The 23956-nt window shown below is 45.1% G+C and overlaps 1 protein-coding gene across 2 annotated transcripts in view; it reads right to left on the bottom strand.

Moving 5' to 3' along the window:
• Positions 1 to 943: 943 nt before the first annotated feature.
• LOC311138897 (sodium-coupled neutral amino acid transporter 3-like) overlaps positions 944 to 23956 on the bottom strand; it is a 73492-nt gene continuing 50479 nt past the window's right edge. For both annotated transcript variants that reach the window (XM_084173690.1, XM_084173689.1), the window contains exons 9-17: positions 11165 to 11247; positions 10048 to 10106; positions 8424 to 8594; positions 8109 to 8188; positions 5026 to 5126; positions 3255 to 3379; positions 2657 to 2801; positions 1640 to 1743; positions 944 to 1468 (exon numbers count right to left, since the gene is read on the bottom strand). In XM_084173690.1, coding sequence (XP_084029816.1) covers positions 1364 to 1468; positions 1640 to 1743; positions 2657 to 2801; positions 3255 to 3379; positions 5026 to 5126; positions 8109 to 8188; positions 8424 to 8594; positions 10048 to 10106; positions 11165 to 11247 — 973 coding nt within the window. In that variant the 3' untranslated portion in view covers positions 944 to 1363. The remainder of the gene's footprint in view (positions 1469 to 1639; positions 1744 to 2656; positions 2802 to 3254; positions 3380 to 5025; positions 5127 to 8108; positions 8189 to 8423; positions 8595 to 10047; positions 10107 to 11164; positions 11248 to 23956) is intronic.

Here is a 23956-nt window from a genome sequence, read left to right as displayed (position 1 = left end):
ATCAGCTCAGTGCCCTCAAGCTCGCCTCCTGCACTTTCAACTAAACCATCCAATATGCAATATCATACAATACACTATAGACTCTGCATACCATCTATAAAGTATATCAAGATACCTGATCATATAGTTAAATACTCTATTCTGAGTGCATTAGCGCATCTTGTGAAATTTTCAAACATGGATATAGCTAGTTAAATAAATAGACGTTACTATTTCACTGTATAGGCTATTTGTGTGGTTGGTTGAGCCACTCTTCCATTATCTGAGGTACCAGGGACACAGGAAGAGTTCAATAACATAATGCATCATGGGACATCAACCTGAACTAAGCCCAACAACCACATCCACCCTTAGTTTTGGCACATAAAACAACACAGGCTAGCGGCACTCCTGGGAGAAAATATGGGAAAATATACTGTATCTGTGTGTGCCCGCTCAAATAGAATATTAGGAAAAGCCTGGTAAACTTTGATGGTTAAGGTGTGTGCTGATGGCACAAAGTGATAGACAGGAATACCAAGAGAACCACAGACTGCATGTTTTACAGCACTCACCTAACCTATAGATGTAACCATTTCTTCTATAGTACAAAAATACCATATGACACATAATGTATAGTCACTTCCCTATCATGTAGTCATGCGCTTCCTTTGCCTCCTTTACATATAGATTCCACCATATGTACATCTGTACAGTACTACAGTAGCTGCAGTTCACATGAATAAAGGGGTCAGGGAGAAAGAAACCGGTGGATGGAAAGAGATAAATAAGGATGGAAGGATAGAGGGAGGGAGGGAGGGAGGGAGGGAGGGAGGGAGGGAGGGGAAGCAGCATGAGTTTCTTTTTACTGGATTTTCCATTATGGATTGACTTGGATGCACTATCCCACTGATAAATAATAATAATAATAATAATAATAATAATAATAATCATCATCATCATCATCATCATCATCATCATCATCATCATCATCATCATCATCATCATCATCATCATGATTTTAAAAATACCCTGTTTAGTCCTGATGATTCATATAAAAGCACTCCTCTGTGCAGGGCTACATACAGTGATTATGAAACCTTTTGTTCAAATAAATTCTCTAATGCTTTACAGTAGTACAGACTGTTTTGTCCGAGTCTTTAGTCTCAAGAAGACTGAAATGCTCAGCATGGTTTTACCCAGCAGGTTGATTATGTCTCCCCCTCCCTACCCCCATCCTCGCTGAACCCTAACCTCTGACCCTTGCTCTACCACAGAGGGGATAGTGCATCAATTACATGAAAACAGTTCTAAACACACGCCTAAGCATCCCTTGAAAGCCTCTGTCAGATGACCCCGGCATGCACAGAGCAGAGGGCGGGCTCTAGTGGCCACCGCCAGAGTTGCTGCTCCCTGTTGTCCAATCAATGATGATGAAACTCGAACTCATGGTCATGAAGGCGACGCCCAGACCAGCGAAACAGGCAGCCTGGGAAGACAGAGGAAACACCATCATTAGAATGTTTTTATTTTATATGGTAACAAGAACCATACTCTAACCATAACACACAATAACAGTAATGATGAAGACTCCTACATAGATCAAATCAAGATATGAGGATATTACAATTATCATGGAGAGGATGAGATATGTGCTCACCAGTATCTTGGGGGTGGAGAGCATGGGCTCCTGCTCTTTAGGCACGATGCGGATGTAGAAGACAGCAGGGAAGATAAAGATGAGACAGGGGGCGGATGTGGCACCTGTAGGAGGAAGAGGAGGAGGGAGGAAGAGGAGGATGGATGAAGGTCAGGGCTACAGATCATGTTACACAGGACATTCGGTAGAACACACAAACAAACTGTCCAAAACCAGAATATGGGCCAAGGCCAACATTCACAAACACTGTCAGATTTTCCTATTTTAGTGGATGTGGGTGATGATTGGTGCTGTGGCTTGGTCCATGACCTTTAACCTCCTTGACTTTGACCTCCATAAAATGAAACATGTAGTCCATTCAAAGGAAAGAGATTTTAAAAAAAATATTGACTCAGGTCATGTGTTTATCATTGAGCCAATAAGCGCTGGGCCGCTGACACAGTGGAGACATTATCAAAACAGAGAGCCACTGCTATGTCAAAACCACTCACTCCGTTTGGAGCAAAAGAGAAAGTACAGAAGTGAGAGAAGTAGAAGTCATAGGTGTACATATCAATCAAGAATTACAGGTACATAACCACACTTCTAACCATGCAAAACATCCCAGACTACAGCAACTTCTACATATAAAATATTTCTGGCTAGGTCAGGTAAAGTATGTCAATTTAAAGGGCCGGTTTCTGTTCCTGGACTAAAAAGCACTTTCAGTGGAGAATCGTCATTGAAAGCGCTTCTTAATCCAGGACTAGGTTTAATCTGTACTTTTTAGTCCAGGACTAGGTTTAATCTGTACTTTTTAGTCCAGGACTAGGTTTAATCTGTACTTTTTAGTCCAGGACTAGGTTTAATCTGTACTTTTTAATCCAGGACTAGGTTTAATGTGTGTTTCTTAGTCCAGGACTAGGTTTAATCTGTGTTTCTTTGTCCAGGACTAGGTTTAATCTGTGTTTCTTAATCCAGGACTAAATTTAATCTGTACTTCTTAATCCACGACTAGGTTTAATCTGTGCAACTAACCGATGATGCCGAAGATTCCCAGGATGTTGGGGGCGAAGATGACCAGCATGTTGATTAAGGAGAGCAGGGTAATGGCAATGGCCACGTGACGAACCCAGTTAAACGATTTACTGGAGAAAAACATCTGGTTCAAGGCCCTGCGCACCTGAGGAGAGAGAGAGAGAGAGAGAGAGAGAGAGAGAGAGAGAGAGAGAGAGAGAGAGAGAGAGAGAGAGAGAGAGAGAGAGAGAGAGAGAGAGAGAGAGAGAGAGAGAGAGAGAGAGAGAGAGAGAGAGAGAGAGAGAGAGAGAGAGAGAGAGAGAGAGAGAGGGAAAGAGAGAGGGAAAGAGAGAGAGAGATAAGGAGGGAAAGATGCAGAGTGAAGGAATCAGTGAGTTACTGTCAGAAACAACAGGGCCATTCCTCTTCAAATTAGCGTCTTAATTCAGCAAGCCATGACACCCACCATTTCAGATTAAGACATTCAAATAAATGGTCAAAAGCCACCCACGGAGCCCCCAGACGCCACACCAATCCAACCCCAATGGCCAGTTCTCTATGTCTTTCAGAAGAGGGAAGAGGCTATAGTGGAGAAGGGGAGGGGGTGGCGGTAACTTACTGGGAAGAGCACGATGGGGACGGTCAGTGTGACAGCGGTGAGGACAGCCAATCGCACACACAGGATCAGCGTGTCATAAGGGTCGATCCTGCTGTATGTGTGTAGCAGCTCTGGTTCAGTTTTACCTGTCAGGGTAAAATCAGGGTAATGTCAGGGGTTAACATCAGGGTGACATCAGGGTAAAATCAGGGTAAAATCAGGGTGACATCATGGGAAACATCAGGGTGACATCAGGGGTAACTTCAGGGGGTAACATCAGGGGGTAACATCAGGGGTAACATCAGGGTGACATCAGGGGTAATATCAGGGGGTAACATCAGGGCAACATCAGGGTGTAACATCAGGGCAACATCAGGGTAACATCAGGGTAACATCAGGGGGTAACATCAGGGCAACATCAGGGTAACATCAGGGTAACATCAGGGGGTAACATCAGGGCAACATCAGCGTGACATTAGGTGTAACATCATGGGTAACATCAGGGCAACATCAGGGTAACATCAGGGTAACATCAGGGGGTAACATCAGGGCAACATCAGGGTGTAACATCAGGGGGTAACATCAGGGCAACATCAGGGTAACATCAGGGTAACATCAGGGGGTAACATCAGGGCAACATCAGGGTGTAACATCAGGGGGTAACATCATGGGTAACATCAGGGTAACATCAGGGGGTAACATCAGGGCAACATCAGGGGGTAACATCAGGGGGTAACATCATGGGTAACATCAGGGTAACATCAGGGGGTAACATCAGGGCAACATCAGGGTAACATCAGGGGGTAACATCAGGGCAACATCAGGGTAACATCAGGGTAACATCAGGGGGTAACATCAGGGCAACATCAGCGTGACATCAGGGGTAACTTCAGGGGGTAACATCAGGGGGTAACATCAGGGCAACATCAGGGGGTAACATCAGGGCAACATCAGGGCAACATCAGGGTGTAACATCAGGGTGTAACATCAGGGGTAACATCAGGGCAACATCAGGGTAACATCAGGGTAACATCAGGGCAACATCAGGGTAACATCAGGGTAACATCAGGGGGTAACATCAGGGCAACATCAGCGTGACATTAGGTGTAACATCATGGGTAACATCAAGAGGTACATTATTGTACTCCAAACTAAGCCTTACTTATGTTGACTCAGACATTGATGTCTGCTGTTCCTCATTGAAAGACATAAAAACAACATGTGTCTCAAGATATAACAGCATTACAGTGTGTAGTATTCAATAATGACCACAAGGGGGAGTTATGCTCCTATTTCCAAAACCCTGAAGAAACGCAATTACTGCAAACAAGTGTTTCGGCAATAAATAATTCATTATAATAATTTCCTTTATAAAAAATGTTGACATTACAACTGTTCAATAACATTGCAAATGTTCAGGAGGGCACAGAGGAGAATCCAATATGGATATTATGTTTATGTTTAAACTGTACATTATTGCAAATAGTGTTGTGGCCTATGAGACATTTGTTTTGTATCTTATGCTAGCTTGTTGCAAGTCAGAAAATTATTTAGAAACACAATGTATTTTTTAAAACTCCACCCATGCAAAATACTTGATTGGTTGGAGAACTGGCAATGCGTCACTAGTTTCCACCTAGACTCTACTTAACTCCACCCACGTGAGACTACTTTCTGAGGAGAACCTCCCCAGGCTTTCCAACTTAACGTGAGAAGCCTGGGCTTCCGAGGCTACGGCACACATAATCATGACTACGGTATATTTCACCCTGAGGAAAGAGGAGGTGCTCACCGTAAAAGGTCAGGTAGCCGAAGAGAGCAGCCAGGAAGTACATGGTGTACATCACCAGGATGGAGAGGTTGGAGACGTGCTGCATCCTCCTCTGAGAAGGGCTGGATCACACACACACACACACACACACACACACACACACACACACACACACACACACACACACACACACACACACGTTAACAGCCAACACTGACAGGAGAATCTTGTAGTTCCAATCCAATGGCTCAGTGGGTTAGAGTAAGAGCAATGTTCCCCCCCCAAAAAATGAGGCACTGAGCAGATTTCAGGTCTTCTGAGCGCAAACTTCAACGTTGTGAAAGTTCTGTGCAACTTCCAGCGAGCGTTTACTGTGAACACTGAGGCTGTACCTGCTTTAAGTTACAGTTTTAACAGTGGCCATGTAGGTTACTGTGGCTATTTGATCATAATGTAGGCCTATCAGAGTGGCCTACCATAAAAAACTATGGAGAAAATGCATCCCATAACATTTTAACATGTAAATAGCTGTTCTATCATTCAGCCTACAGTGGCAGCCAATGTGTGGTGTTCAATGTAGGCCTACATTCCATTAGACTTGCAGGGCTTGACATTAGCCTTTTTATCCAATTGTCCTTCAGATAAGGAGGTGATTGAAAATGTTGTTGTGTCGTTTGATGCAAGAAACCACTTTACAAAATAAAATGCTTTACTATTCCCATACCATTATTACAGAGAATCAGACACATTATTCTACCCCCTGCCTATTGGCTATTTAGCATTTTCAAGCCTGTCTCAAAATACAACACTGCTCCTTTAAGACAAAAAAAAAGCACTTTACCTGACCAGCTTTTCAAAGATTTCTAGAAATGTACATGTTTTGTGCTCTTGTAGGAAGCAATCACTCCCCTATTGCTGACTACAAATTATCTATAACTGGGCTAATAACTAACTAACTAGCAAAGAATATGAACAAAATGTGCACGTGGCTACATGCAGCTCTTGTTTTGATCTCAAAACAAGCACATCTACTCACAACCACAGCTATAAACACAGTCCAGTTCAAAGTAAATGGCACAGACCCATATATGGCAATGGTCTATTTGCATATAGGCCTACTGCAGCTCTGATTGGTTATGCCGCACTGGTCTGTGTAGAGTCATGCCAATAGAATCCTACTCCGATGAGTTCTGCCTACAACAACATCTCTTGCATAGTTCGTTTTGTTTTGTTATGTTACATTGAAAGTGGCGAATATTGCGTTGATTCGATCACAATTGCCACAGTAAAGGGAAACGGCGATAGTGTTAACTAACAGGGAAAACTCTAGTTCAAGCTCATGCTTCTCTCAGTGGGCTGATATTTCTTCCAGGGGATACTGCACACAGCTTAGAGGGGTCATTGGGTAAGAGCATGGTGCCTGTCACACCATGGAACACATACAGGCCGTTCGGAAAGTATTCAGACCCCTTGACTTTTACCACATTTTGTTACGTTACAGCCTTATTCTAAAATTGATAAAATTGTTTTTTTCCCCTCATCAATCTACACACAATACCCCATAATGAAAAAGCAAAAACAGGTTTTTATACATTTTTGCAAATTTATATTAAATAAAAAAACTGAAATATACATTTACATAAGTATTCAGACCATTCACTCAGTACTTTGTTGAAGCACCTTTGGCAGTGATTACAGCTTTGAGTCTTCTTGGGTATGACGCTACATGCTTGGCACACCTGTACTTGGGGTGTTTCTCCCATTCTTCTCTGCAGATCCTCTCAAACTCTGTTAGGTTGGATGGGGAGCATCGCTGCACAGCTATTTTCAGGTCTCTCCAGAGATGATCAATCGTCCGGGCTCTGGCTGGGCCACTCAAGGACATTCAGACTTGTCCCGAAGCTGTGTGCTTAGGGTCGTTGTCCTGTTGGAAGGTGAACCTTCACCCCAGTCTGAGGTCCTGAGCGCTCTGGAGCAGGTTTTCATCAAGGATCTCTCTGTACTTTGCTCGGTTCATCTTTGCCTCGATCCTGACTGGTCTCCCAGTCCCTGCCGCTGAAAGAAATCCCCACAGCATGATGCTGCCACCCCCATGCTTCACCATAGGGATGGTGGCAGGTTTCCTCCAGACGTGACGCTTGGCAGTCAGGCCAAAGAGTTCAATCTTGGTTTCATCAGAACAGAGAATCTTGTTTCTCATGGTCTGAGAGTCCTTTAGGTGCCTTTTGGCAAACTCCAAGTGGGTTGTCATGTGCCTTTTACTGAGGAGTGGCTTCCGTCTGGCCACTCTACCATAAAGGCCTGATTGGTGGAGTGCTGCAGAGATGGTTGTCCTTCTGGAATGTTCTCCCATCTCCACAGAGGAACTCTAGAGCTCTGTCAGAGTGAACATTGGGTTCTTGGTCACCTCCCTGACCAAGGCCCTTCTCCCCCGATTGCTCAGTTTGGCCGGGCAGCCAGCTATAGGAAGAGTCTTAGTGGTTCCAAACTTCTTCCATTTAAGAATGATGGAGGCAACTGTGTTCTTGGGGACCTCCAATGCTGCAGAATTTTTTTGCTACCCTTCCCCAGATCTGTGCCTCGACAATCCTGTCTCGGAGCTCTACGGACAATTCCTTTGACCTCATGGCTTGGTTTTTGCTCTGACACCTTATATAGACAGGTGTGTGCCTTTCCAAATCATGTCCAATCAATTGAATTTAACGCAAGTGGACTCCAATCAAGTTGTAGAAACATCTCAAGGATGATCAATGGAAATAGTATGCACCTGAGCTGAATTTCAAGTCTCATAGCAAAGGGTCTGAATACTCATGTAAATAAGGTAATTCTGTTGTTTATTTTTAATAAATTCTAAAAACCTGTTTTTGCTTTGTCATTATGGGTTATTGAGTGTAGATTGATGAAGAACGTTTTTTATTTAATCAATTTTAGAATAAGGCTGTAACGTAACAAAATGTGGACAAAGTCAAGGGGTCTGAATACTTTCCGAATGCACTGTAAACTATATGCATGTAGGAACCTATGAACAGAGGTTTAGTGCTGACACTAGGGAGGCACTGTGGGGAGACAGACGGAGCAGGTTTGGGTAGGGCAGGCACACTCACTTGCGGAGCTCAGTGTAGATAGGCAGGACCTCAGGATGGCACACAAAGGCAAAGGCCAGGATGGGGATGGTGTACGCTGTCTGTGAACGAAACACACAAACACCTAGTGTTACCATAGACCAGCCTCAGAGGGACTACTCATCTACAAGACTTGCATGGCCTGCACCTTTGCAGTACATAGGTGAGCAAAGTGAACGAGGGTTATGGAGTTTTAGACTCTATTTAGTGCACTACTTTTGACCAGGGCCTATAGTCTGGTTTACTGTACCTGAGAGTTCATGGTGAACATTTGGCCTATAGTCTGGTTTACTGTACCTGAGAGTTCATGGTGAACATTTTTGCACCACAGTGGGAGTCATCCACCTCCTGTACCAGACTGTTATCATGGAGAGCGTGGTTATCAGTGACGTTCAGGTGAGACACTGTGTGATTGGCTGCAAAGAACTCCTCAAACGGACAGGGGATCTGGAACTTCTTATAGATCACCTGTAGGGGGAGAGAGGAGGAGGGAGAGAGAGGGGAGGAGGTGGAGGAGGGCGGGAGAGAGAGGAGGAGGAGGAGGAGGGATAGAGGGAGAGAGAGGAGGAGGTTGAGGAGGGAGAGAGGGAGAGGAGAGAGAGGAGGAGAGAGAGAGGAAGAGGTGGAGGATGGAGAGAGAGAGGAGGAGGGGGAGGAGGGAGAGAGGGAGATGAGAGAGAGAAGAGGAGGAGGGAGAGGAGAGATAGGGGAGAGAGAGAGGAGGAGGAGGAGGATGGATAGAGGGAGAGAGAGAAGAGGAGGAGAAGAAGGGCGAGAAGGAGAATGAAGGGGGAGGAGAGATAGAGGGAGGGAGTTGGAAGAGGAGGGGGAGGAGGAGGAGTGAGGTAAGATACACATCAAACAACACAGCAACAGGTCATATACACACACAGGGAATATACATCAGTATGAGAGATGAAGGAAGGATGAGGGAGGAAGGAGGGGAGGAGAGGGAGTATTATGGAGCTCAGAAAAGCCCTTTCACAGTAGATTAGAGTGAGTCAGTCTCTGAAGACTTTGGTCCCACTCTTTCCCTTTGATGTGTTTAGCTGCTCTTATATTATTATTACTGCCATCCAATCAAACCATCCCTCTGATATATATTACTGCCATCCAATCAAACCATCCCTCTGATATATATTACTGCCATCCAATCAAACCATCCCTCTGATATATATTACTGCCATCAAATCAAACCATCCCTCTGATATATATTACTGCCATCAAATCAAACCATCCCTTTGATATATATTACTGCCATCCAATCAAACCATCCCCAAATATGAAATCCCCCTGGAAATAGAGACAGGGGAGGATGGGAGGAGGGGAGGTATGAGAGAGGAAGGAGAGGAGGAAGAGGAAGGAGAGAGGAGGGAGAGGAAGAAGAGGAGGGAGAGGAAGGAGAGGAGGGAGAGGAGGGAGAGGAAGAAGAGGAGGGAGAGGAAGAAGAGGAGGGAGAGGAGGGAGAGGAAGAAGAGGAGGGAGAAGAGGGAGAGGAGGGAGAGGAGGGAGAGGAAGAAGAGAGGAGGGAGAGGAAGGAGAGGAAGAGGAAGGAGGGAGAAGAAGAAGAGGAGGGAGAGGAAGGAGAGGAGGGAGAGGAGGGAGAGGAAGAAGAGGAGGGAGAGGAGGGAGAGGAAGAAGAGGAGGGAGAGGAAGAAGAGGAGGGAGAGGAGGGAGAGGAAGAAGAGGAGGGAGAGGAGGGAGAGGAAGAAGAGGAGGGAGAGGAGGGAGAGGAGGGAGAGGAGGGAGAGGAAGAAGAGGAGGGAGAGGAAGGAGAGAGGAGGGAGAGGAAGAAGAGGGAGAGGAGGGAGAGGAAGGAGAGAGGAGGGAGAGGAAGAAAAGGAGGGAGAGGAGGGAGGGGAAGGAGAGAGGAGGGAGAGGAAGGAGAGGAAGAGGAAGGAGGGAGAAGAAACAAACGTACCGCACTGAGGAAGAAGACCATGCAGCTAAGGGAGAAACCACTGGTATAGCCCAGGTAGCCTGTAGAGCACAAAACAACAACATATTAGAAATAATGGAATAGAATTGTGAGCTATTTAAATCTACTGATTCCTGGAGTTGGAATTTACAGGGAGGTTTTCTACAGTGTTATATAAAAGAGTTTGGTGGTCACACTAGATGTAGGCTACTAATGGTCGAAAGACCACCTCCAATTACATGCCTTTAACATGGACATGAGTGCCAGTGAAAGGAGGTGATTGCTGCGCATAATTTCTTAAAACTTAATCAGTGTGCTGCAGGTGCGTGGAGCAACCATGATTGCCAGTGCAACACACACATTGTGTTGCACTGTGTGTGTGTGTGTGTGTGTGTGTGTGTAACCGCACAACCATGCAGCGTCTCATCTGTGTTAGTGTTGTCTTGGTCGTCTACAACTCCGTGTTTCTGGGCTCCATGGAGACATAGGAGGCTAATTGGGTCCCTGCCGTTTCCATGGCAGCACCAATACCGGGCCAGGAGAGTGGGAGCGGTGTGAGGGTCTGATTGGCTGCTGTGTGACCCAGGAGAATTGTCAATGCTGTCAGGACCTCCACACTGCAATGGGAGCCTTATTACACCCCGTGGTATTCCTCCACCTCCACCTTGCTTTACTGGAGTGTATTACACCCCGTGGTATTCCTCCACCTCCACCTTGCTTTACTGGAGTGTATTACACCCCGTGGTATTTCTCAACCTCCACCTTGCTTTACTGGAGTGTAGCTCTCACATCTAACCACATGTTGCTGTTATAACCTAATGTAAAGCTGGCTGAGGCTTTCATAAGACTTGGCCCAGTAGGACAGCTGTGCATGTGTCCTTATGTAGTGGAGGTGGTTCAGTGAACTACACTATTGATGACTAGCCTTGCCTGAGACCTGAAGATTCATGTTACCTCCCAGAGCCTAACGGCTGGCCTTTAGCTCAGTTAGCTAACACAGTATTCAGTTGTGTGTTGTGGACAACCCAGGGTTATTACGTGGTTGGTGTCACATACAAGCTTGTTGTTATTTTGCAGGAAAACAAAGAGGTTAGAAGGGAGAAGAAGAGGTGCAACTCACCCAGCTGCTTCATCAGGGCCAGAGGAAGGATGACGCTAATGGAGACCATGATCACCAGGTAGTTCCCATTCAGGTACCACAAACTGAGAGAGAGAAAGAGAGAGAGAGAGAGGCAGAGAGAGATGCAGAGAGAGAGAAAGAGAAAGGCAGAGAGAGAGAGAGAGAGAGAGAGAGAGAGAGAGAGAGAGAGAGAGAGAGAGAGAGAGAGAGAGAGAGAGAGAGGGAAAGAGGGGCAGAGAGAGAGGCAGAGAGAGAGAGAGAGAGATAATTTTAAAATCCCCTTTATTGGGTCAAGACCCTACAGTACATGAACATTCAACCTCAGGAATCATGCACCACCGTGCTCATGTGTACAGCCTGTAAGAAAACAACTGAAATTTGAGAGGGTTTTAAAAGGACAACTCCAGATCCCCTTCTTCGTCAACAGAGCACAACGCCCCCTGAAGGCCCCATGTACAGTCGTATGAAAAAGTTTGGGCACCCCTGACAATTTCCATGATTTCCATTTATAAATAATTGGGTGTTTGGATCAGCAATTTCATTTTGATCTATCAAATAACTGATGGACACAGTAATATTTCAGTAGTGAAATTAGGTTTATTGGATTAACAGAAAATGTGCAATATGGATCAAAACGAAATTAGACGGGTGCATAAATTTGGGTACCCCAACAGAAAAATCACATCAATATTTAGTAGAGCCTCCTTTTGCTAAAATAACAGCCTCTAGATGCTTCCTATAGCCTCTAATGAGTGTCTGGATTCTGGATGAAGGTATTTTGGACCATACCTCCTTACAAAACATCTCCACTTCAGTTAGGTTTGATGGTTGCCGAGCATGGACAGGCCGCTTCAAATCATCCAACAGATTCTCAATGACATTCAGGTCTGGGGACTGGGATGGCCATTCCAGAACATTGTACTTGTTCCTCTGCATAAATGCCTGGGTAGATTTTGAGCAGTGTTTTGGGTCGTTGTCTTGTTGAAATATCCAGCCCCGGCATAACTTCAACTTTGTGACTGATTCTTCAACATTATTCCCAAGAATCTGCTGATATTGAGTGGAATCCATGCGACCCTCAACTTTAACAAGATTCCCAGTACCGGCACTGGCCACACAGCCCCACAGCATGATGGAACCCCCACCAAATTTGACTGTGGGTAGCAAGTGTTTTTCTTGGAACGATGTGTTCTTTTGCCGCAATGCATAACGCCCCTTGTTATGACCAAATAACTCAATCTTTGTTTCATCAGTCCACAGCACCTTATTCCAAAATGAAGCTGGCTTGTCCAAATGTGCGTTTGCGTACCTCAAGCGACTCTGTTTGTGGCATGTGTGCAGAAAAAGGCTTCTTCCGCATCACTCTCACGTCCTGAATTTTTGAACGATGCACAGTGACACCATCTGCAGCAAGATGATGTTGTAGGTCTTTGGAGGTGGTCTGTGGGCTGTATTTGACCGTTCTCACCATCCTTCGCCTTTGCCTCTCCGATATTTTACTTGGCCTGCCACTTCTGGCCTTAACAAGAACTGTGCCTGTGGTCTTCCATTTCCTCACTATGTTCCTCACAGTGGACACTGACAGCTTACATCTCTGCAATAGCTTTTTGTAGCCTTCCCCTAAACCATAATGTTGAACAATCTTTGTTTTCAGGTCATTTGAGAGTTGTTTTGAGGCCCCCATGTTTCCACTCTTCAGAGGAGAGTCAAAGAGAACAACAACTTGCAATTGGCCACCTTAAATACCTTTTCTCATGATTGGATGCACTTGTCTATGAAGTTCAAGGCTTAATGAGCTCACCAAACCAATTGTGTGTTCCAATTAATCAGTGCTAAGTAGTTACAGGTATTCAGATCAACAGAATGACAAGGGTGCCCACATATTTGCATAGCCTATTTTTCACATCTGATTTAATTTCATACAAATTAATATTGCGATATTAAAAATCTTTGTCTGGACAATACCCCAGTACTCAGCTTTTGTTAGAAAATGAATGGCATGCCACTGTGATCATTTTCTGTGATGACAGAGTAAATTATTATGCAGCCTCAGAGTGGTGCCCAAACTTTTTCATATGACTGTATGGATGAAAAGGTTCCCCACCAATCTGTAGTAGGAAAACTCCACCTTCAGTCTTGTTGCCACTAACCCCTTGAGCATGGCCACCACATCCACAGACCCCTGTCCATACAGTTATTTCTTGTCTTCCAGATGGCTAGCTTGGCTACTTCTGACAGAAAATGTAGCAGGACTACCAAGCCCCTGTGCCTGAAACTGTACTTTGGTCCTAGGATGAACAGCCTGGAAGAGAAAACCTCCCCCAGCTGGTTAGCAGGGTAAACATCCCTAACTGTCAGGGACACTGTATGAAGAGATGAACTAACGACTCAACAGACAACCCTCCAAATAGCTTGGATCTAGGTGCACCAAATTTCTATTGGTGTCTATCGCCCCATGTTTGATCCTCCAATGGAGGTCAGCTGTCCGTTTGTCAATTGGCAGCTTTTGGGGAAGTGCCTGGACCAAACAACTCGGCCCACCTCGTTGACATCACCCCTGTCAGAGAACGTGCATGTGTGCTGTGTACTTGAGAGAGAGAGAGAGAGAGAGAGAGAGAGAGAGAGAGAGAGAATGAGACAGAGGAGGAAGGTTACTTACAGTATTAGAGAGGAAATTGCATAACACCTGTTACAGGAGGGGGTCGCAGTTCCAGAGCGTTCCACTAGGTGTCATCCTCCGACAACCTCAGGCACCTCCTCACTCACAGTCTGGACTAATCATCATCCTATTGGTGTCACCTGTGTCTACCTGTTCACCTGTGTATTTATGCCCTCACTTCCCTGTGTTCCCTTGCTCAGTTTTCTCTGCTAGTTTCTCTATGCTCAGCAGCACTAATCAGTGTCTGATCGGAGAAGTATGTACAGGTACTCGAGAAGTGTTCTCCCTGTTTCTTTATTATTTCAGTCATAGTTACTATTTCGTATTTTGGATGTCGGCCTGTTTTTGGAGACATATTTGCTCCACCTTTCTTTTATCGTGTTAAGTCCGTTGTTTTGTATCCTGGCTTCGGGACCACCAGTAAAGATCCCTGTTTCACCATCCTTGCCTACTGCCTACTGTCTATCCTGCACCGCACCTGGGTCACACCTCACACCAACCCTTACAGAAAACGGAGCAACTATGGACCCAGCGGAGGCAGCACAGTATCAGAGCGCATTGGCAACGCAGGGGGCTGTAATGAACCAACACGACCGCAGCCTGCAGCAGATCACAGAGAATCTCCGCCAGCTGACGATCGCCGTGCAGAGCCGGGTGGATACCCGACCAGCCCCGGCAGCTGGCGTGGGAGCGGAAGCCGCAGCGGCGTCTCCAGTCTCGCCTGTGACATCGTGGGAATGCCGCCTACCACCTCCGGATAGGGATGACAGACGTCCAGAGGGCTGCAGGGAATTCCTCACCCAGTGTGCCCTTGTATTCAGCCTACAACCCTCCTCCTTCCCGACAGAGCAGGGCCGGGTGGCCTACATCATCACTCTATTGACGGGTCGGGCTCTTTCCTGGGCTAAAGCGGAGTGAGAGAGCCGACTCCTACCCGGGAGATACGCAAGGTGTTCGACACCTCTCGGGTGGTGTCGGGGCACGAGGCTGGGAGGTGGCTCACGGCCTGTCGGCAGGGTGATCGCTCAGTGGCGGACTACTCCGTGGAGTTCCGGACCCGGGCTCAAGAGGCAGGATGGGAGGAGGCCGCCCTGGTCGTCCTTTACACTCAGGGGCTATCGGAGGGGATGAAGGACGAACTCTCCTTCAGGGAGCTGCCTGAGCAACTGGACGGCCTCGTCAACCTCTCGGTGCGGGTAAACAATCGGCATCGTGAGAGGGCGCACGAGAGCGGGATGACGCAAGGTGCGCCTCCGCGTCCCCCTATCAGCCCGGAGGCTTTCCGCCGATTCAGGGAGGAGACACCTCAGGAGGAGGCTATGCAGCTGGGTGCGGCTCGCTTGTCCAGGATGGAGAGGCAGAGGCGTCTGCGCCAGGGACGTTGCCTGTACTGCGGCCAGGCATGTCACCACTGCGACTCATGCCCTGAGAAGCCGGGAAACGGGAGGGCTTGCTATTATCGGGAGCGGTGCTAGCAAGCTGGAACCGAAACCCCAAATCCAGAGACTCCCTGACTTTTCTCCCCGTCAGGGTTCAGTGGGCCCACTCTGCGCGTTGGGCGCATGCACTGGTGGATTTTGGTGGCCACGGGAAACCTGATGGATGCGGGGCTGGCCCAAGGGTGGACCGTTCCGTTACTCTCCCTCTCCGAGCCGGTTCCGGTCATGGGCCTGGACGGCCGGCCATTGGGGTCGGGCTTCATCACCCGGCGCACTGTCCCCGTGCGTGTCCGGGTGGCAGGGGGGCTATGGGAGGATATCCAGGGGAGGTGTTTAGTAAGAGGCGTGCCAAGGGTCTACCTCCTCACAGGCCATACGACTGCGCTATTGATCTCCTGCCGGGCACCATGCCAACACGAGGGCGATTGTTTTCCTTGTCCCGGGCCGGAGACGCTGGCCATGAGGGAGTATATCGACGAGGCACTCGTCGAGGATCACATCTGCCCATCTACCTCACCCGCGGGCGCAGGCTTTTCTTCGTGGGGAAAAAGGACAGTGGGCAACGGCCGTTGATTACAGGGCGCTCAACAACATCACAGTTAAGAACTGCTTCCCACTCCCCCTGATGAGCCCGGATCTTCACCAGGCTGGACTTACAAAATGCCTAAAACCTGGTGAGGATTCGGGAGGGGGACGAGTGGAAGACGGCTTTTTAACACACCCAGTGGGCATTACGAGTACCAAGTCCTGCCGTTCGGTCTAGCCAACGCACCTGCGGTGTTCCAGGCGTTGGTCAATGACGTACTCCAGGACCTCCTCGACCACAGCGTCTTCGTGTATTTGGAACACATCCTAATATTTTCAAAGAACATGAGTGAACACCAGCAGCACGTTAGGCAGGTCCTCCAACACCTTCTCCATCACCCTCTCTACGTCAAGGAGGAGAAGTGCGTGTTCCACACGGAGACAGTCTCCTTCCTGGGGTTCATCGTCACCCAGGGGGACCTACGGAGGGACCCAGCAAAGGTCAGCACGGTACTGGATTGGCCCCAGCCCTCCTCCCCTCAAGCAACTACAACGGTTTTTAGGGTTCGCTAATTTTTATAGCCGATTTATTCGCAATTGTAGCTCCCTAGCCGGTCCCCTGACAGCCCTCACCCAGACGAGCGTGTGCTCATTCGCCTGGACCCCTGAAGCGGGGAACGCATTCGATGCGCTTAAGCAGCACTTTACATCGGCCCCGGTCCAAGGGCATCCTGATCCGTCCCTACCATTCATTGTGGAGGTGGATGCTTCAGACATTGCGGTGGGAGCAATCCTGTCCCAGCCGTTCCTCACGGACGGTAAGACTCACCCCGGCCCAAAAGCTAAATTTTAGACTCATCTGACCACATTGCTTTTGGTGAACACCAAACGTGTTTGCTTATTTTTTTCTATAAGCAATGGCTTTTTTCTGGCCACTCTTCCGTAAAGCGCAACTCTGTGGAGTGTATGGCTTAAAGTGTGAAGGAAGAGGATAGTAGAGGGCTACATATGAAGGAAGAGGATAGTAGAGGGCTACATATGAAGGAAGAGATAGTAGAGGCTATATATGAAGGCTTCATAGCAAAGGGGGTGAATACATATGCACGCATCACTTTTCTGTTATTTGTTAGAATTATTTTAATTTCACTTCCCCAATTTGGACTATTTTGTGTATGTCCATTACATTAAATCAAATAAAAATGAATTTAAATTACAGGTTGTAATGCAACAAAATAGGAAAAACGCCAAGGGGGATGAATACTTTTGCAAGGCACTGTATAAGGCCACTGATTTACGTGGACATTGACAGTTCCAATAAGGGTAGCATATACGGACCTAAACACTTCACGGCCTGTTCCCAAGAACTACCGATTGCTTTTTGGAAGCTCTCTCTCTTTCCTCATAACTGTGGTCTTCTAGTTACTCTTCCTTCATATGTAGCCCTCTACTATCCTCTTCCTAAATATGTATCCCTCTACTATCCTCTTCCTTCATATGTAGCCCTCTACTATCCTCTTCCTTCATATGTAGCCCTCTACTATCCTCTTCCTTCATATGTATCCCTCTACTATCATCTTCCTTCATATGTATCCCTCTACTATCCTCTTCCTTCATATGTATCCCTCTACTATCATCTTCCTTCATATGTATCCCTCTACTATCCTCTTCCTTCACATGTATCACTCTACTATCCTCTTCCTTCATATGTAGCCCTCTACTATCCTCCTTGAAATGTAGCCCTCTACTATCCTCTTCCTTCATATGTATCCCTCTACTATCATCTTCCTTCATATGTAGCCCTCTACTATCTTCTCCCTTCATAAGTATCCTTCTATTATCCTCTTCCTTCATATGTATCCCTCTACCATCCTCTTCCTTCATATTTAGCCCTCTACTATCCTCTTCCTTCATATGTATCCCTCTACTATCCTCTTCCTTCATATGTAGCCCTCTACTATCCTCTTCCTTCATATGTATCCCTCTACTATCCTCTTCCTTCATAATTAGCCCTCTACTATCCTCTTCCTTCATAGGTATCCCTCTATTATCCTCTTCCTTCATATGTAGCCCTCTATTATCCTCTTCCTTCATATGTAGCCCTCTACTATCCTCTTCCTTCATATTTAGCCCTCTACTATCCTCTTCCTTCATATGTATCCCTCTATTATCCTCTTCCTTCATATGTATCCCTCTATTATCCTCTTCCTTCACATGTAGCCCTCTACTATCCTCTTCCTTCATATGTAGACCTCTATTATCCTCTTCCTTCATATGTAGCCCTCTACTATCCTCTTCCTTCATATGTAGCCCTCTACTATCCTCTTCCTTCATATGTAGCCCTCTATTATCCGCTTCCTTCATATGTAGCCCTCTATTATCCTCTTCCTTCATATGTAGCCCTCTACTATCCTCTTCCTACATATGTAGCCCTCTATTATCCTCTTCCTTCATATGTAGCCCTCTATTATCCTCTTCCTTCACATGTATCCCTCTACTATCATATTCCTTCATATGTAGCCCTCTACTACCCTCTTCCTACATATGTATCCCTCTACTATCCTCTTCCTTCATATGTAGCCCTCTACTATCCTCCTTGATATGTAGCCCTCTATTATCCTCTTCCTTCATATGTAACCCTCTACTATCCTCTTCCTACATATGTAACCCTCTACTATCCTCTTCCTACATATGTATCCCTCTACTATCCTCTTCCTTCATATGTATCCCTCTACTATCCTCTTCCTACATATGTATCCCTCTATTATCATCTTCCTTCATATGCATCGCTCTACAATCTTCTTGCTTCATATGTATTCCTTTACGATCCTCTTCCTTCATATGTATCCCTCTACTATCCTCTTCCTTCATGTGTAGCCTCTACTATCCTCTTCCTTCATATGTATCTCTCTACTATCTTCATGCTTCATATGTATCCCTCTACTATCCTCTTCCTTCATATGTAACCCTCTACTATCATCTTCCTTCATATTTAGCCCTCTACTATCCTCTTCCTTCATATGTAGCCCTCTACTATCCTCTTCCTTCATATGTATCCTTCTACTATCCTCTTCCTACATATGTATCCCTCTACTATCCTCTTCCTTCATATGTATCCCTCTACTATCCTCTTCCTTCATATGTATCCTTCTACTATCCTCTTCCTTCATATGTATCCCTCTATTATCCTCTTCCTTCATATGTAGCATCTACTATCCTCTTCCTTCAAATGTAGCCCTCTACTATCCTCTTCCTTCAAATGCAGCCTGCTACTATCCTCTTCCTTCATATGTATCCCTCTACTATCCTCTTCCTTCATATGTATCCCTCTACTATCCTCTTCCTTCATATGTATCCCTCTACTATCCTCTTCCTACATATGTATCCCTCTACTATCCTCTTCCTTCATATGTATCCCTCTACTATCCTCTTCCTTCATATGCATCCCTCTACTATCCTCTTCCTTCATATGTAGCCCTCTATTATCCTCTTCCTTCATAAGTAGCCTCTACTATCCTCTTCCTTCAAATGTAGCCCTCTACTATCCTCTTCCTTCAAATGTAGCCCGATACTATCCTCTTCCTTCATATGTAGCCCTCTATTATCCTCTTCCTTCATATGTATCCCTCTACTATCCTCTACCTTCATATGTAGCCCTCTACTATCTTCTTCCTTCATATTTATCCCTCTACTATCCTCTTCCTTCATATGTATCCCTCTACTATCCTCTACCTTCATATGTAGCCCTCTATTATCCTATTCCTTCATATGTAGCCCTCTATTTTCCTCTTCCTTCATATGTAGCCCTCTATTTTCCTCTTCCTTCATATGTAGCCTCTACTATCCTCTTCCTTCAAATGTAGCCCTCTACTATCCTCTTCCTTCAAATGTAGCCCAATACTATCCTCTTCCTTCATATTTAGCCCTCTACTATACTCTTCCTTCATATGTAGCCCTCTATTATCCTCTTCCTTCATATGTATCCCTCTACTATGCTCTACCTTCATATGTAGCCCTCTACTATCTTCTTCCTTCATATGTATCCCTCTACTATCCTCTTCCTTCATATTTAGCCCTCTACTATCCTCTTCCTTCATATGAAGCCCTCTATTATCCTCTTCCTTCATATGTAGCCCTCTACTATCCTCTTCCTTCATATTTAGCCCTCTACTATCCTCTTCCTTCATATGTAGCCCTCTATTTTCCTCTTTCTTCATATGTAGCCCTCTATTTTCCTCTTCCTTCATATGTAGCCCTCTACTATCCTCTTCCTTCATATGTAGCCCTCTACTATCCTCTTCCTTCATATGTAGCCCTCTATTTTCCTCTTCCTTCATATGTAGCCCTCTACTATCCTCTTCCTTCATATGTATCCCTCTACTATGCTCTACCTTCATATGTAGCCCTCTACTATCTTCTTCCTTCATATGTATCCCTCTACTATCCTCTTCCTTCATATTTAGCCCTCTATTATCCTCTTCCTTCATATGTAGCCCTCTACTATCCTCTTCCTTCATATGTATCCCTCTACTATCCTCTTCCTTAATATTTAGCCCTCTACTATCCTCTTCCTTCATATGTAGCCCTCTACTATCTTCTTCCTTCATATGTATCCCTCTACTATCCTCTTCCTTCATATTTAGCCCTCTACTATCCTCTTCCTTCATATGTAGCCCTCTACTATCCTCTTCCTTCATATGTATCCCTCTACTATCCTCTTCCTTCATATTTAGCCCTCTATTATCCTCTTCCTTCATATGTAGCCCTCTATTATCCTCTTCCTTCATATGTATCCCTCTACTATCCTCTTCCTTAATATTTAGCCCTCTACTATCCTCTTCCTTCATATGTAGCCCTCTACTATCCTCTTCCTTCATATGTATCCCTCTACTATCCTCTTCCTTCATATGTATCCCTCTACTATCCTCTTCCTTCATATTTAGCCCTCTATTATCCTCTTCCTTCATATGTAGCCCTCTATTATCCTCTTCCTTCATATGTAGCCCTCTACTATCCTCTTCCTTCATATTTAGCCCTCTACTATCCTCTTCCTTCATATGTAGCCCTCTACTATCTTCTTCCTTCATATGTATCCCTCTATTATCCTCTTCCTTCATATTTAGTCCTCTATTATCCTCTTCCTTCATATGTAGCCCTCTATTTTCCTCTTTCTTCATATGTAGCCCTCTATTTTCCTCTTCCTTCATATGTAGCCCTCTACTATCCTCTTCCTTCATATGTAGCCCTCTACTATCCTCTTCCTTCATATGTAGCCCTCTATTTTCCTCTTCCTTCATATGTAGCCCTCTACTATCCTCTTCCTTCATATGTATCCCTCTACTATGCTCTACCTTCATATGTAGCCCTCTACTATCTTCTTCCTTCATATGTATCCCTCTACTATCCTCTTCCTTCATATTTAGCCCTCTATTATCCTCTTCCTTCATATGTAGCCCTCTACTATCCTCTTCCTTCATATGTATCCCTCTACTATCCTCTTCCTTAATATTTAGCCCTCTACTATCCTCTTCCTTCATATGTAGCCCTCTACTATCTTCTTCCTTCATATGTATCCCTCTACTATCCTCTTCCTTCATATTTAGCCCTCTACTATCCTCTTCCTTCATATGTAGCCCTCTACTATCCTCTTCCTTCATATGTATCCCTCTACTATCCTCTTCCTTCATATTTAGCCCTCTATTATCCTCTTCCTTCATATGTAGCCCTCTATTATCCTCTTCCTTCATATGTATCCCTCTACTATCCTCTTCCTTCATATGTATCCCTCTACTATCCTCTTCCTTCATAATTAGCCCTCTACTATCCTCTTCCTTCATAGGTATCCCTCTATTATCCTCTTCCTTCATATGTAGCCCTCTATTATCCTCTTCCTTCATATGTAGCCCTCTACTATCCTCTTCCTTCATATTTAGCCCTCTACTATCCTCTTCCTTCATATGTATCCCTCTATTATCCTCTTCCTTCATATGTATCCCTCTATTATCCTCTTCCTTCACATGTAGCCCTCTACTATCCTCTTCCTTCATATGTAGACCTCTATTATCCTCTTCCTTCATATGTAGCCCTCTACTATCCTCTTCCTTCATATGTAGCCCTCTACTATCCTCTTCCTTCATATGTAGCCCTCTATTATCCGCTTCCTTCATATGTAGCCCTCTATTATCCTCTTCCTTCATATGTAGCCCTCTACTATCCTCTTCCTACATATGTAGCCCTCTATTATCCTCTTCCTTCATATGTAGCCCTCTATTATCCTCTTCCTTCACATGTATCCCTCTACTATCATATTCCTTCATATGTAGCCCTCTACTACCCTCTTCCTACATATGTATCCCTCTACTATCCTCTTCCTTCATATGTAGCCCTCTACTATCCTCCTTGATATGTAGCCCTCTATTATCCTCTTCCTTCATATGTAACCCTCTACTATCCTCTTCCTACATATGTAACCCTCTACTATCCTCTTCCTACATATGTATCCCTCTACTATCCTCTTCCTTCATATGTATCCCTCTACTATCCTCTTCCTACATATGTATCCCTCTATTATCATCTTCCTTCATATGCATCGCTCTACAATCTTCTTGCTTCATATGTATTCCTTTACGATCCTCTTCCTTCATATGTATCCCTCTACTATCCTCTTCCTTCATGTGTAGCCTCTACTATCCTCTTCCTTCATATGTATCTCTCTACTATCTTCATGCTTCATATGTATCCCTCTACTATCCTCTTCCTTCATATGTAACCCTCTACTATCATCTTCCTTCATATTTAGCCCTCTACTATCCTCTTCCTTCATATGTAGCCCTCTACTATCCTCTTCCTTCATATGTATCCTTCTACTATCCTCTTCCTACATATGTATCCCTCTACTATCCTCTTCCTTCATATGTATCCCTCTACTATCCTCTTCCTTCATATGTATCCTTCTACTATCCTCTTCCTTCATATGTATCCCTCTATTATCCTCTTCCTTCATATGTAGCATCTACTATCCTCTTCCTTCAAATGTAGCCCTCTACTATCCTCTTCCTTCAAATGCAGCCTGCTACTATCCTCTTCCTTCATATGTATCCCTCTACTATCCTCTTCCTTCATATGTATCCCTCTACTATCCTCTTCCTTCATATGTATCCCTCTACTATCCTCTTCCTACATATGTATCCCTCTACTATCCTCTTCCTTCATATGTATCCCTCTACTATCCTCTTCCTTCATATGCATCCCTCTACTATCCTCTTCCTTCATATGTAGCCCTCTATTATCCTCTTCCTTCATAAGTAGCCTCTACTATCCTCTTCCTTCAAATGTAGCCCTCTACTATCCTCTTCCTTCAAATGTAGCCCGATACTATCCTCTTCCTTCATATGTAGCCCTCTATTATCCTCTTCCTTCATATGTATCCCTCTACTATCCTCTACCTTCATATGTAGCCCTCTACTATCTTCTTCCTTCATATTTATCCCTCTACTATCCTCTTCCTTCATATGTATCCCTCTACTATCCTCTACCTTCATATGTAGCCCTCTATTATCCTATTCCTTCATATGTAGCCCTCTATTTTCCTCTTCCTTCATATGTAGCCCTCTATTTTCCTCTTCCTTCATATGTAGCCTCTACTATCCTCTTCCTTCAAATGTAGCCCTCTACTATCCTCTTCCTTCAAATGTAGCCCAATACTATCCTCTTCCTTCATATTTAGCCCTCTACTATACTCTTCCTTCATATGTAGCCCTCTATTATCCTCTTCCTTCATATGTATCCCTCTACTATGCTCTACCTTCATATGTAGCCCTCTACTATCTTCTTCCTTCATATGTATCCCTCTACTATCCTCTTCCTTCATATTTAGCCCTCTACTATCCTCTTCCTTCATATGAAGCCCTCTATTATCCTCTTCCTTCATATGTAGCCCTCTACTATCCTCTTCCTTCATATTTAGCCCTCTACTATCCTCTTCCTTCATATGTAGCCCTCTATTTTCCTCTTTCTTCATATGTAGCCCTCTATTTTCCTCTTCCTTCATATGTAGCCCTCTACTATCCTCTTCCTTCATATGTAGCCCTCTACTATCCTCTTCCTTCATATGTAGCCCTCTATTTTCCTCTTCCTTCATATGTAGCCCTCTACTATCCTCTTCCTTCATAT

The sequence above is a fragment of the Coregonus lavaretus genome, assembly GCF_964263955.1.
Source record: "Coregonus lavaretus genome assembly, chromosome: 12".
Classification (NCBI taxonomy): domain Eukaryota; kingdom Metazoa; phylum Chordata; class Actinopteri; order Salmoniformes; family Salmonidae; genus Coregonus; species Coregonus lavaretus.
The sequence above is the reverse complement of the archived record's forward strand: the minus strand, read 5'-3'. Positions and strand labels throughout refer to the sequence as shown.